The sequence below is a fragment of the Cheilinus undulatus genome, linkage group 19 (genome assembly GCF_018320785.1).
Source record: "Cheilinus undulatus linkage group 19, ASM1832078v1, whole genome shotgun sequence".
Taxonomy (NCBI): Eukaryota; Metazoa; Chordata; class Actinopteri; order Labriformes; family Labridae; genus Cheilinus; species Cheilinus undulatus.
In genome coordinates, this window is record NC_054883.1 from 34904554 (window position 1) to 34920042 (window position 15489).

Sequence of the window (15489 nt, forward strand, 5' to 3'; positions counted from 1 at the left end):
GTGTCTGGTAAAATCCCTGTAAATTCACTATGGAGACCCTGTTCTTTGCACAAAGCAGGTGTCCAGTCACAGACTGTGGCTGACCTCAAACTCGCAGTTTTGCCAACTTTATTTATGAAATGAGACCAACTTTATTTATGAAACAAGACCAACTTTACACCAGAAACTTAAACAAAAAAAAAAAAAAAAAACAGTCGAGATGACTGAGTTAATAAAGTTTTCTACAAAACAGAATATTTTAAGTTTACATTGCAGAAAAATCCTTTCAAAGGCAGAAATTTTAAGTTTTCCTTTTTATGGTGAAGCATGTCAGATAAGTTACATCTGAAGAAACAAAACACATACTGCTTTTTGAAATACGTACATCTGACAACCATGGTGATGCCACTGCTGTGTTGGCAACCCGTGCAGTTTCAGCACAACAGAGAGGTCATGGAGATCCTCAGGACTGTCATTAAATCAAAATAATGAGCATGTTGCATTTTGTTTATGAGATACTAGCCATTAAGATAGGGTGACAGTATGACAAAGCAAAATTCAAATACATAAATGTGATCTGGGCAGGACTGATATTATTATTATATAGAACTAAAAGACGAAGAAACGGTCTATGTTAGAGATGTTTCTGGCTTGCTGGCGAGGTGACCTTTTTCATACATGTGAAAAGTGAATGAAATCAGATGTTTCATATGAGAGTTATGCCAACTTCCTGTGAAACTGGTGAGATATCAAAATGGTCAACTTCGCCACTGAGACTTCAGTTGACTTCATGTCAGTGTTGTAGACATTGATTGAGGACTTTAGTTGAAAATCTGAGCTTGCAAGGTTTAGCACAGTAAGTGAAATGAGCAAATGGCCCATTTGTGTCACTTCCTGTTGGCAGTAGAGGGTGCTGTGATGAAATGTTTGCATGGAGGCATGTTCAGTGTGATGCTGTTGTCTTGGCAGAAAGAGTAGGCAGACCATGAAGCTTTAGGTACCCTGACTACCGAAATATATGTGCAAATTACTGAAAAAAAAGGTTTACATCATATATCTCCATACCAGACAGCTGCATACTTTCCTCAGCCGTCTATATAAGAGCTCAACAGGCCTAACAGCTCATCTGAAAAGTGTAATCTGCTGCAATTTTCTCAACGAATAACTATTCTTTGAAAACTCATCAAAGTCATCCAGCCCAGAGTCTCTGATATACACTGCTCTATACTTACAGTGCCACTGAAGCTCCAGAGATATTAATTGACCATTTGAATCGCCAGATTTAGAAAGAGAGGGAAGAAAAAGCAAGCTGTTTGACTTAAAACTTAATGACGAAGAGATTCCATCTGCTGCAGATCATCTGAGTTTGTTTTGAGGCAGAGGAAAAGCACACACTCTAAACAGGCCCTCAAGCAGTGCATACTGAAGAAGTTCACTTCATTTAAAGGCATTTATGTGAAGCTCTTATGCAAAACTGCTTTATTGAGTAAGCAGGAGGTTTTTTTGAATCTTTTTAAAGGATCCTTAAAGTGGTCATGCTAGTTTGTGTCTGGCTGGACACATTTTTGCTATTCTAAGATTAGATATGCCTTTTGGCTTCTTATTTTGTTTAGTTTTTTTGTTTTAACTTTTTTTTTCCTGTTAGATTTGAACATCACAAAATAAAGTTAAAGCCATATTACATACCCAAGCAAATAATGCTTATTTCAAAATAATGGGAATATTCTTTAGAGCACTGACTAATAAAAGACTGCAAGCAGCATTGCACGGGCCCTTGAACCTTCACACACTTCAGGCTAAGTGTGTATGCCGGGGTCCTGGAATGCCGCAAAAAAGCTGCAGCACTGGTGGTTTACCATTTATGACCTGTCATGTCTTTAAGAAACTACTTCCTGTTTTATGGAAAATAATGGGGCAACAGCTTTTGTGCCAGACCTGTGAGCTTCCATATATAGCATGGGAACACCTACAGGATGTTTCACACCAATTTGATGGCAAATTTGGTCAACTTTACAGGAACTACATCTGTTTCTTTGAGGAAAAAGTCTTATTTCTGTGCCAGACATCAAAGCCTGACAAGCTGCCATGGGCACACCCTTTGAGTTTTGAGCTTAAGAATTTTTTTTTTCAACATAAGTCTGTGCTATCAGGCGTACGTATTTCAAATCAATTGGATGAAGGCCTTCAGAGGGAATAATCCTTGTAGAACCCTGAAAATGGCTGTTTTGTCCAGTATTGTTGGATGCCACTGATGATGATGACATCGACCTGTTTGGAAGTGGTGAATACATCAAACAGGTCAATGTCACGCCCACCAATAAAAGCCATATCATTCACCTCAGTTTCTTACCGGGAATTTTTCCACCAAGTTTAATGGCTGTACAGGATTGTTAAAAAACAACTTCCTGTTTCATGGCGAACAAAAAAGAAAAAAAAATCACCATGGCCTTTTTACACAAATTTATGAAATAATCAAATATGAATGTGTTCCGGCCCAGACTGCTACCTTGCACATGAAATTTGTCTCAGACACAAGGACGTTTTGTCATTGTTATGACTGTTCAAAAATTCATGGAGAGACAAAATGCTGATTATTGTTTTGTTTTCGTCCCGCCGGGGCTATACCCTGTAACAAAATGTCAGATTTTTGCACAGTCTCTAACCAATTTCTTTAGGCTTTCCTGACAAAAATTTGATAACTATACCCTGGATAGGCTTGGGGTAATCGCTCATTAATCATAATCGAGGTAATTAAAAAAAAATCAGTCATCATTTGGATTTCTTCCATAATTTCCCAGCCCTACATTACAGTCAAACTTCTGTACATTTTACATGTTCAGCATGCTTTCGTTACCTCCCTGTGACCCATCTTTTGGTGCTTCTTTGCCTTCGTCCAGGTCCAGGAGCCTCAGACTGACAGGCAGCTGATTGAGACGTCTCCGGTTCTTCAAAAACTGACCAGCTTTGAGGAGTCCATCGGAGTTCTGTTCACTCATGTGCGTCTCCTGGCCCGGGCCTTCACCTTGAGGACTGTCGGCTTCAACCACCTCACCCTGTAAGTCCGCTCAGCGCTTGTTTGTTTATTGGAGTTACAACCAATTAAAATGCAAAGTGAGGCACGAGTTGGTCAGATGTAATTTGCAAGGATGCTGCAGAACGGGCTCAACTTTGTCTTCAGCTCCTTTCAGAGGTGATGAGCCATGATGCATTATAATGTATAATATGATCTGAGATGCTGGGAGTTTTATCAAACGTCCAGCATTTTAAATTGTTGTGTCTGTTGTGAATGCTGCCTCCCCCTCCCACATCATCATTATGTTTACCCCCTGCGGTGTACACATTTTCCTCCTGTCACTAACATTGCCTGTGTAAAACATGAAGCCTTGAATGTCATGTTCAAGGCACCGTAGTAAATTTGTGTTTTTTGGCCTTATCTAAGGGTCTAAAAGCAAAGAGAGAGGAAACATTGCCCAGGGAAATTTAAAGTCCCCAAATCTAAAGTCTACATGTACTTGTGAGGCCTTAACCCCACTGCCTCATGGGAAATGGTGTTTTGATTCACTGAGTTGTCAAGGTCGGAAGGTTTTGAAACATTTCTTTTTCATTTACTGCCGCTACAACTCTTATTTGACAGTTAGATTTTTTCCTTTCTTTTTGTCATGCTTCAGTCCACCTTAGAGAGTCTTAGATTTTCATTTTTATTCAACTGCTTTGGGGACAGCTGTGGCAAGAATAAGAAGGTTTTTGGGTTATCTGTTTGTCCATTTCTGGTGAAGGCCACATCTCAGGAACACCTGGATGGAAAGCAGGGCACAAACATCGTCTCTGAGTCAACAAAAAAAGGATTTGTTTTGGTTTTAAAAGGACAAGGATAAGCTCTTCTCCGAAGTGAACCATTTGACTATCCTTATATTGAACCGTCATGTTCTTTTTCTTTTTCCTATTATTATTATTTAGAACCATCATTGATAGCTGGTACATCCTGTGATGTATTAGACGTCAGACAAAAGGGGAAGGAAAAAATGTGAAAAAATTAAAGCAAAACTGAAATTAATAGCCTGTTATTTCCTGATTTGAAAAGATAGATTTAAATATAGCATACAATTCAGATTAAAATACGGTACCTATAAATAGTATTCGCCCCCAGGAAGCTGTACCCTTTAATTCATTTTATAAATCAGTTATGAAACCTTCCACAGGTACAAAATATTTTCAAGGCACTAAACATCCCCTGGAGTTCAGTTATTTTATTGTCATTGTCAGGAATATGTCCCATGTGTAAATCTGCTTACATCAGGCCATCCTACAAACTGAGTGACCTTGCAAGAAGGAGACTAGTGAGAGAGGTCACCAAGACACCTATGACTATTCTGAAGGAGTTACAAGCCTCAGCAGCTGAGATGGGACTCTGTTAAAGCCACTTTTGAAGAGAAAACTCAGATTGAATCTGGACTAGAGTTCACCAAAAGGCATGTGGGAAACTCCATGGTCAAGTGGAAGAAAGTTCTTTGGTCTGATGAGACCAACCCAGGCTTTTAGGCTATCAGTCACGACGCCAAACACTGCACATCACAATAACCACACCATCCCCACTGTGAAGGATGGTGGTGGCAGCATCATGCCATGGGGATGCTTTTCGGCAGCCGGCCCAGGAAGACTTGTAAAGGTATAGAGAGTAAAATGAATGCTGTGAAATATAGGAAAATCCTGGAGGACAGTCTCATTCAGGCTGTAAGACACCTTAGCTTGGGAGAAGATTTATTTTCCAGCAAGACAATAAACTGAAGCACACAGCGAAAGCTACACAGAAATGATTTAAAAACAACAAGGTGGCCGAGTCAAAACCCAGACCTCAATCCAAAAGAGAATTTGTGGGTGGACTTGAAAAGGGCTGTTCACATCTGATCCCCATGCAACCTGACAGAGCTTGAGCAGTGAGCAGACCTATCCACACAGACTCAGTGCAGTGATTCTACTAAATACTGACTTGAATACTAAAGTCTTCCCGTGTGACTACATGCACAGAACTGTGACCCCTTGACCATCACAGTTAAGAATGAATGCAAATACATTACACCCTACAATTGAGGTAACAGCTTCTTTTTCTTCCACCTGTGCATTATTGCGTGCCATGCACTCTCTCCCTTGCTTGTCCCACACTGCAGTATTTCGCTGTGTGCTTGCAGAGTGGGGTAGGCAAGCTGCAGAACTTTTTAACAGCTTTTCTACTACATTGTGTCAAAAACGTATTTATTAAGAAACAGTGATATAATTTTTAGTAGTATAGATTTTAGAATACGTATTGATTCAAGAATATGACCAGCAGATCTTGGCAGCATGTCTTGTAATTTGTTCAGAAGGTCTGCACTGAAGGAAGTGGTTCTGAAGTTGGAAAATTTGAAAAAAAATGTAAGAAAAATTGTCAATACTAAAAATTCTAAGGTTAAACATTGTTTTGCTTCCATGTCTGACAGGATATCTTTGATCACCCGTAAGCCTTACAAGGCTTTGGCCTGAGGGCAGGGGTGAGGATCTTGAGTTGACCTGGCTGCAAAGGGTCAGTTTTGGGCTCAAGCTCAGACAGAGTATTCAACCTCTGCTGTGTCTTATGCATCCCAGTTTTGAGCAGTGAAGGGACTTTTTGCAATGCACAATGAGTCGTGGCCAATTTTCCATAGGACTAGGTCACAGTTGCAATATGTGATGCTACCCCCCTGTCACCTAAGGCCAATATCAGTATGTCCCTGCATTTTGTACTGGTATACTGGTTGCATTGCTATGAAGGATGCAGTCAACCTTTGGATAAAATAAGTAGTTTTTTTCTTGTGTCTTATACACCAGATTTCATGGTAAATATATCCTCAGTTCCAACCAGAGTTGCACTTTCATTCAGAGAAACACTAATTATTGTAAACTTTGCTCTTTGGAATAGATATACCAAGATAGATTAGTTCTATTTAATCCAAATTTAACTTGGACCACATGCAACTTAAATATATCACTGCTGTGTGCTTATATTGGAGAGATGTGCAGTTGTTTTCTGGTTTGTTTTCTTCGTTGATTGGACGACGGTGCTCTGCTGTGTTAGCACTGACATTGGAATTATTTTTACCTCTCTGCTGCAGCTATGACATTTGTTCAATAGAAAGTAAACTTACAAACTTCTGCAGAGATAACTTAGAATTAACGCGAGAGAAAACAGCCCTGTGTGTTTGTGGATGTGGAAAGAAGAAGAAAAAAACATCATTGTGGTTGTGTAACCTTGCTTTATCACTGATAGTATGCAAGTTTGAAAAGATTGCTTGTTTGATAAGAAAATGTGTTCGCTAATGACACTGTTCACTCCAATTTAAGGTGTTTCTGATTCTCAGTACGAGAGGGTTATTTGTAATGGAGGCTTAACTCACTTCTGAGCTTTACATCGTAACACAATAGTGAGTTTGACAGCTAAAGCAAATTAGCCTTGGCAGCACACCTCTGATATCTTATTGGCAGGCTGCACTCTGTAATTGCTTGCTTCGGTTTGCCACAAGGACAAAGCTGTGTGTGTATAGCGTGCACACATCCTAACATACAGTACACTGCTGTGTGCGATCTAATCCATCACTAAAGTGTCAACGCTCTCCCCACTCATGGTCAGTGAAGTCGATTAGAGGTGCAGAGGTTTGACTCCCGCTGAGTTTACTTTGAGGACTTTACACCTCAAGGTTGATACTAGGGATGTTCCTGGTGACTAATGTCGTTGTTGATTTAACATGAATTTAAAATCCAAAGCAACTGACTAGTTTAAATGTAAGCAAAAACTCAGAAAACAGTCTTAAAACATTTTAATTCCAATGTTCTAGGGACATTAATTGACAAACAGCGCTGGTACTAAAAGATGCTATCTATTCTCTGCTTTTTTGCATCTGGGGGTTGCTGCAGGCAGTAACGTTCAGTGTTGTAAAATGAAGCCAATGCAAACTGTTTAGTAGTAGATGTACACTGCGGTTTAGGCTGGTGAGTAAGCAGGTTACTGAGTCTTCTTTTTCTTCATCTTCATCATCATCCCTTTGTTTTGTTATGGGTAGCAAGGGTTAGGGTTAAGAAGCATCATTACCCCCTACAATAAACCAGTAGGTTATACTGTAGTCCCATATGCCTATTTTTATGTTTTATTAGTTTTTCATTTATACACAGTGCTTCACAAATTTATTAGACCACCCTAACCCTAACCAAAGTAAGGTTTATGCCACAGCTGCCCTAAATTAACAGCATTGGTAATTACCAAAATCATTTTTTATGTTTCTGTAATGGTTAATACACCAATATGTAGAAGCTCTTTAACCCAAATGATATTTTTAATGATAAAATGTAATTATTATTGTTATCCATGAATTTTAAAATTTACTGATTTACAAAAAAAAAACTGAAAAAAAGTAAAGCACATTAATATTTCTTGATTAATATGTCAAATTATAGTTATTTACATTCCTGAACAGAAAAATTAGTTTTAGTGGTTGAATGTGATGCTTAATTAATTTCTGACTTCTCAGAGAAGCCCAGTGAGCCAGCTCAAATTTGGGTGAATTCAGTTTGAAATCCCTCATTCTTGTTCAAAATGGTAAAACGTTGAGAGCTCACTGAAAATGAAAGAGTCCGCATTAAAGCACTTCATGGTGCTGGATGGTCTCTGAGACAAATATGACATGTGGTCTAATAGATTTGTTGAGCACTGTATGTACGTAGTGTCATTACTAACATCAATACTGTTGAACAGTTGAGTTTCTGTATCAAAAGTTAAATAAAACATTGCCTTAAATGCATTTTTAAAGAAGTTCTTGGACCGAACCATTTGCAAAACTAATCTAAATGTGATTTTTTTTCCCCCCAATATTGTGATTGCGATTTAATATATCATTATTTTAGGTGCCTATCTTGAGTATTATCCTACAAACACAAGCAATACATTTTTCTTTATTATAACAAACACATTATTAGATAAATTAAACTAGGGATGAAGGATATTGAAAAAAATATCTAATCACTAACTGATTAATTTGATTTCAATTATCACATTTGAGGGATGATAATTTTTATGTTATTCTTGATTTGATTCTGTAAAACATACAAAAACAAGACAAGTAGTGTGTTTGTAAACTATTCTGAAAAAAGACCCTTGAATAATTGCATAATGTGTAGAGCATAAAAAATGCAAAAAATAATAATGATAATAATTGTATTTAGGTGGTATTTTGAGACATTTCAGGTTAAAGAAATATTGCACTTGCTACGATTTGAAAACTGCAGCAGGTCAGATCAATAATTATCCAGCCCTAATAAGCGCTGTGATGCAAATGAAGGTTCAAAAGAGCTATATGTATAGATTCTTTGCGGATGACACCGGAGGACTCCCCTTTAAGGGGCAAAAAGTGATCTCTGCATAAAGCTACCAAAAAAGCCATGTCTTGAGCTGTTCATGACAATGCCATGTGTGCACAGTGCGAAAATAAAAACATTCTTATTTCTTAAGCTACTTTTGTGTCTCAAAAGTAGTGAACTATTCAGGCAAAAACAGTTAAAAAACTAGGAGAAATGGCTGGAGGCTGTTATTTGAAAAAGCCTCCAGTGCCACACAAGGCTCATGTATGGTCCATTTCCTCAAAGCAGTCCGCTTTGGTTCAGTACATTTTTGTTAAGGTTTAGTACAGCAATGTCAAACTCAAGGCCCAGGGGCTAATTTAGGCCTGTCATACAGTTAGACCCTGCCAGCAGAATCATATATTTTCATTATAAGTGGCCCACCTATATGAGGTCAGCAGATTTCCTCTGCTAAAAAAAAAAAGTTAACTTAACCCTGATTACTTTTATTTAATATTTCAACCTTTTCAATTCATAGTTTGTATTTTTTATCTCATATTTTGTCCATTGGACTCATAATATCAAGTTTTTTGTCATATTTTAACCCTTTACACTAATTATTTCAAACTAAATCTCATATTTTGACCTTTAAAATTCATGATTTAGAATTGTATTTCAAATTTTGACCTTTTGAACCCTTGATTTCAACTCTTCTCTCCTATTTTGACCTTTTTGGCATTCCCCTTTTGGGACTAATAAAGGAATATCTTATCTTATTCTCATGATTTTGACTTTCTGTCTCGTGTCTTTTCCTTTTGAAAACATTGACTTTTAATTTTGTGTTTTGACCTTTTAAGCAGATTAATTTTACTTTTAATCTCAGATTTTGAGCTTTAAAGTTTTAACTTAAACTTTTTAAAATCTCAAAATTATTTATCATCAGTGCTTGTTTTTTTCCCTTATTGTTTTCTAATAAAAATGAGGTTGACAGTTTATGGTTAAATGTTGACCCTGTTGAGCTTTCAGGTTAAACCTAAATTCAGAATTCAACCCCTGCTGTGATTGAGTTTGACACCCCTGGTGTAGTGTATGATAGTCTGATCTTACCTGGGCTAATGTCCATCAAAAAAAAGAAAAAAAAAACCTCAAACTCAAACATCAATCGTTGTGACGGGAAGTCTGCATCTTTTAAGAGATCCAGATCATTCAGTAACAACTTGGCATTTTAATTGTGGATTGAATAACGACAGGGCCAGGAAGTGTACTGTGCCTGAACACAACATGGAGGACTCTCTCTGGTCAAACAGACTGGACTTTGGGGCTCAAGTGTGCTTGGACACAGTACATTACCTAGCTTGAGTGTGCCCGTAGAGTATATTCCTATGATAGCATGATTACAGAAAGTTGTACATAATTAAGGGCATGACCTTCACCTCAGCTTCACATCTTAGTCTGTTGTTTTGTTTTTACAGCCCATCAAATTATTATCAATTTAATTGATTTGTTGTTGCAGCCGTATAAAGTTTATTTTGCTGCGTACATTTGCAGGGTAAATTTTGTTCTTCTTTCTTTCTTTTTCAAGTTTAAGATTCCTTTGGTTGTTCTTTCCCAGTGTGACAATGTATGTAATTGTTAATAAGAATAAATCAGTTTTTGAGATATTGTATTTCGTCTCCCATGCCTTGCAGCTCAACCATCATCGTGAGCAGTATGCTTCAAAATCATGCATTAGATGATAAATACCTAAAGTAATTATAGGTAAATGGTAGGTGAAAATTACCTTAAAGCAGCCAAATGAACAAATTGACACATTTTCAGGGTAATTTATGTTCAGGAGCTCATTAGCGGCCAAAGACAGACTGACCTAAATAGAGCCCACTGACTTGAGTACTGGAGCTGAGCAATGGCTGCCCATAAGGACCAAAGGTTATAGAGAAAGTAGGTCATGCCGTCGTGATGGCGAGGAGGAGGAGGAGGAGGTCATGTATAGAAAGAGGAAGGTCAGACAATCAGGTGAGGCTGCAGACGAGGAGACAGGTCACAGGATCGACTTTATGCAGGAACAGAGGACAAACTGACCTAGAAGAAGAAGAAGAAGAAGACACAGCACAGGCAGCGAGGATGGGAGTTTAACCCTGTTGAGAGGCGGCACAGACCGGAGGCTAGCATCAGACAGCAGAGATGGAGAGCTGTGGCCCCCAGGCACTGGGCTTCCTATCTCTTCGCACAGCGGAAGAGCCGGCTGTTGCAAGAATTTCACTGTTGGTGAAAAAAGGCTCCAGCTCTCTTTAAGTTCAGTATCTGTTAAATGGAACTACATATCACTGTGCAACTTTGAGAGAAGTTACTTGAAGCAGCTATAAATGCAGTGACATCAATAGATGCTTGGAGGTTGGTGTGAATTCGTAAATATATGTTTTATGATTGCCTTATTTTTGGATTATCAGTTTGAGAGAAGACAGCTGCTTATCTCCATCACAGATTTGAAACCAATGCTCAAGGAAAATCTAAATCTAATGATCACTTCTATGTGTCTACACGCAGTCCGTCAGCTCGGCCCCTCTCTTAAAGGAGACTTTTTAGCCCAGATGTTTCAAGGCCCAGTTTCTCTAATGGGCAGGATTTCAGAAAGCATTTTTCCTAAGTGGGTGTGGTCTCTTTTAATTCCTCCACTCTGGTTATAGCCAGGACTGTAGGCATTTTGTTTTCAGGTTGTCTGTCAGTCTATCCGTCCTGGCTTTTTAAGGGATTTTCTTCAAACGTAGCAATCGTGTTTCCACTGACTTAAGGGTGAAGCAAATATGAAATGTAGGTTAAAGGTCAAAGTCCAGGTCATCTTGCATGTGTTCATTCATGCTTGAACGTGGTATTTCAAGAACGCTTTAAGGGAATTTCCTCAAACTTTGCACAAATGCCTACTTTTTAAAAAAAGATATATTTTGGGCCTTTCTTTGCCTTTTATTTATTTGTTTTTTTTAAAGGACAGTGGATAAAGTCTGAATAAGAGAGTAGGAGTGACATGAGTCAAGGGAACCACAGATCATCAGCTTACGAGGATTACTATGGGACATTTCACAGTAAGACTGATTTTCAGCAGCAGTGCAGAGTTTCAAGGTGGTGTCTGGTTAATGGAGTAATTTGTTTGGACAATTTGTTGGTGTTTTCAGTGGAGGATGGTATTTGATTGTTGTAAACTGCTAAGTTGTGGTAGCAGCTAATGGGCTAACTTAGAGCTTATGGTGCTAACAAACTGTTGTTGTTTTTGTGTTAAACATAGGCATATATTATGCAACTTACCACAGGAAAAGCCCATGATTAATAAATTTTAGACAGTTTAAGACAAATAAAATAGTGACTCTGGTTTACTGTTGGCTCAATTTCTACTGTCTCGGTCGTCAAATGTGTCCCCTGTCCTGTTTCAGTGCAGACAAAAAAGCAGTATCACAGTGTTTCTGTTTTAAATGAAGCTTAGCATTAGTTCATGCAGGACATGGTAGTCATACACCCAGCTGCGATAAGTTGATGGCCAGCTGATCCCAATTATCACGTCTCATCTTCCACAGCCAATCACGCAGCAGTGTATTTAGATTCAATGTACTTCTCCCCAATCCCTGTTTGCATTAATACTGATGCATCACGCTACTGCTGCTGGCAAAGCTTAACCTCCTCCACCCGAGCCTCCTCCTTTATAGCATAAAGCTTGTTGAACCTTCATAATATGAAGGTTCAACAAGCTTTAAGCAATCTGAATATTATTCAGATTCATGCTGCTATGGATCAGTTGTTTTAGAACTAAATTATTGTATTCATTACACATTGTCATAACTGCATCTGTCCATATGGAGGTTTCTAGCTATGCATTCCTTAGTAAGTCAAAGCATGCTGCTTGACTAACCTTGGTAGCATCTTTTGAGCAGAGCCTTTTCCACCAAGTAAAACTGTATATGCATTGTGCAATAAAATGGTAAAATGTATAACGAGTGTCTTAATTGCTGTTAAATGCAGGTTATTGGCCGCATGGCTATCTAAATAAATGTCTGGTAGTAGTTCAGAATGGCCAGAATTCTTGAGGACCAGCGGTCATTTTGGCCGGGGACAAAAAGTCTAGCGGAAACTCTGACTGGAGTTGAACCTAGGCCACTAAAGTACATGAGGTAAAACCTAACCACTAGGTCTGTGCCCATAAATGTCTGCTTTTATTCAACATTCAGCTGATTGGACTTTGCATTTCATGGGTTAAGCCAACTGGACTTATTTTCATCCCTCTCGCTGGTGGATGAACTGAATAGATTTTGAACATAAAACGTCAAAGGTTAGGGTCACTGGGACTTATGTTCATCCCTTTCTTGTGAAGATTTTGTCGCTAATGCTCACTCACGACAGGAAGGGAAGGCAGCAAGGAAGCATCCTGATCAGAGCCCTATCACCCTCATCTGACTTACTTCAATTTGAAGAAGCCACGGTTCTAATCTCAGCTCCCCTCAACGTAGTTCCAAGGTAGACCCAAGCCACCATTGTCTTTGTTCTGGCCTTAAGCTTAATTGGCTCTGTCTCTTCCTGTTACACCCATTGTTTTATATTTTTATATAGACCAGATAGTCTTTAATCATTGTATGTTATGGTTTTACCTTTGTTCCTAATTACTGTCTTATTGTCTTATTTTTTATAGATCATTTTATTAATTTGTGTTTTCTGTCTCTTTATGTATGTTATATAAACTTTAACTTTTCTTACTCATAAGCAAGACCCCAAGATACTTATAACTCCTTTACTTGCAGCAAAACACTTGGACACATTTTCCATCAGAGAAACAGGGCCTTGGACTTGGAGATGCTGATCCTCATCCCTGGTTAAATAAAGTCAAAATAAAAAAATAAATCCTAATCGCTTCAGGTTCAGCCTACTGGAGGTCTAGGGTAGAAGAAGACAAATTTCATAAAAGACAATTTTCACAGAGTTACACCTTTGATTAATTTAGGAAAATCTAGCAAAAGATGTCAGTCTTAATAAAAGGCAGACTACTGATATCAGAGATATCCAAAGCAGCCTGACAGCTGTGCTAAAACAATGAAGCATGATGTGCAAATGTTTCACCTTATTTGTCAGTCAAAGAAAAAACAAACCTTTTAAAAAAGAGGTCCATCAAATAGTGTGTTGATAAAAATGTTATACAACACATAAACTAGCTTTAAATCAGTCCACATGGTTCCTCTGCAGGGAAACAAAACCTTGAGATTTCATTAAATTGAATTACCATTTTATATTAACTTGATGGTTTGATGTTGTAAGATTCATTCTCACTTGACACAATCCTCCCAGAGCCTTTTTCTCCAGTTTTTCTTGTCGCTGCATGTTTGATTCCAAAGCTTCCACAGCTCCACTTGCCCCCCAGTCTCACTTTGTAGAAAGCAGCTGCAGATTACACGTTTGAACCTTGCATAAGCATGCACATATGAAACAAGAACATTATTTCCTGTCGAACCGAGAGGAAAAAATGGCCTTAAAAAATGGAGTGCTCCCCTCTCTTCGGGAGCGGGCAGCATGTCGCCACCGCCTCTTCAGAGGGGCTGTTAAAGGTATTTTAGATCAAAGTCAAAGGCGAATAAAGACCTCGGCTCCACACTTTACTTCAATTTCCCCCACCTTACTGGAGCATTGTGCCTCCGCTGTTGAAGTGAATAAGGAATGGCTCTTTGTGACGCTTCACACAGCGATGTATTCCTCTTTGACCCGCTCTATCTCTCCTTTTTCCCTCTGTATCTCCTCTTTTTTCCCTTTTTCCTCTCTCACTGCCACTCCACTGTTCCCTCTCTTGCTCTTGGTCCTATTGGACAGGAATTTAGCTCACACTGCACCTTCTCAATCTGTTCTTTCCCAGCATATGCTCCCTGGCACACAGCTTTCCTAGATCACATATGCGTGGTAGAAAATCTGCAGCAGACCTGTTGTCACGAGTTCACATGTAGAGTTCTGAAGGGCAGGGCGAACAAGGAGGGGAGGTTTAGGTTTAGGCCCCTAAACCCAGTCATCATTCCAACCACATCCCACCCTCAGCTCGTCTCACTTTAATCTGTTCTATAAAAGCCTTGTCATTAAACAGCTTTGTGATTGTTTTTAATGTGGCCATCTCTGTGCGTCAGCCAGTGTTTCATTCTGCCAGAGAAACTTCTGGACCTGTTATATCAAGTGCAAGAAACAAATCCATGTAAGTTATCACCTATCTTCTCTGGTGGGGAGTAGCTGCCTGCTTCCATGATCTTTATATGTTACTTGTTTTCATGAGAATAAGAGTAAAAGGTTGCATCATGGCTGTCAGGGGTATTGTGGTAATCAAGATGAAATTAAGGTTGGAAATTAACACATTGAATATTTTGAATCACATTAATCGCATGCTGCTTTGTCTTTCTAGAGCCTGGTAGTTAAGCGATTATAGTCAGGCTGCACCTAGGTGCTACTTGGTGTCTTCCTGGTCCCACAGTGATGGAAAAAACCACACCTCCCCTCAGTGTCTTATTTCAGATTTAAAAGTCATAGACAGCTCAGTAGACAAATCAGGAGTAATATGCACCATATGATATCAAATATTTCATGTTTTTTTTTTACATTCACTTTTGCTATATTCATTTACTTTTCTATCTTTCCTCTGTAATGTAATATTGGCAAACATTTTGGCTGTAATGTTTATGAATGTTAAAATGTGGATTAAAGACCATGGGTTGGACAAAGTGAGCACTTTTGCATGACCACAAGACATTTCAAACTTTTCTTAAAGGACAGAAAACTCATTTTTAGTAAAAACAATCAATAAGAGAGAGTTTTCTATTGTTGCTAAAGTGCTGCTGTTGCAGGTTTAGCATCTAAACTTCATTTCTCCCTCTTCTTGTCTTTTCTTTCAACCAAACGTGGGTGAAGAAAGTGATGATGGAAGCATGCTGGTTGGGGGGAATCCCTGTGGTTCTGCAAAGACTCTTTGATTATTTAGTTTTGCATGATCTCATCAAATCTTTAATGATCAAATACATACGTCACATTAAAGAAGCCCAACTAATCAGCTGTTAAACTGAAAGGAAAGTGACTGAAGATACTTTGATAACTGTCTGAATTTTCTGTAAAACTTCATTTTTTAAGTCATTTTAACTTTATTATATCTTTGGAGACCAGATGTCTTTT

General features: G+C 38.5%; 1 protein-coding gene across 3 annotated transcripts in view; it reads left to right on the forward strand.

The window, feature by feature from the left end:
- drosha (drosha ribonuclease III) overlaps window positions 1-15489 on the forward strand; it is a 216738-nt gene that overhangs the window by 144918 nt on the left and 56331 nt on the right. For all 3 annotated transcript variants that reach the window (XM_041814120.1, XM_041814121.1, XM_041814119.1), the window contains exon 25: window positions 2877-3034. In XM_041814120.1, coding sequence (XP_041670054.1) covers window positions 2877-3034 — 158 coding nt within the window. The remainder of the gene's footprint in view (window positions 1-2876; window positions 3035-15489) is intronic.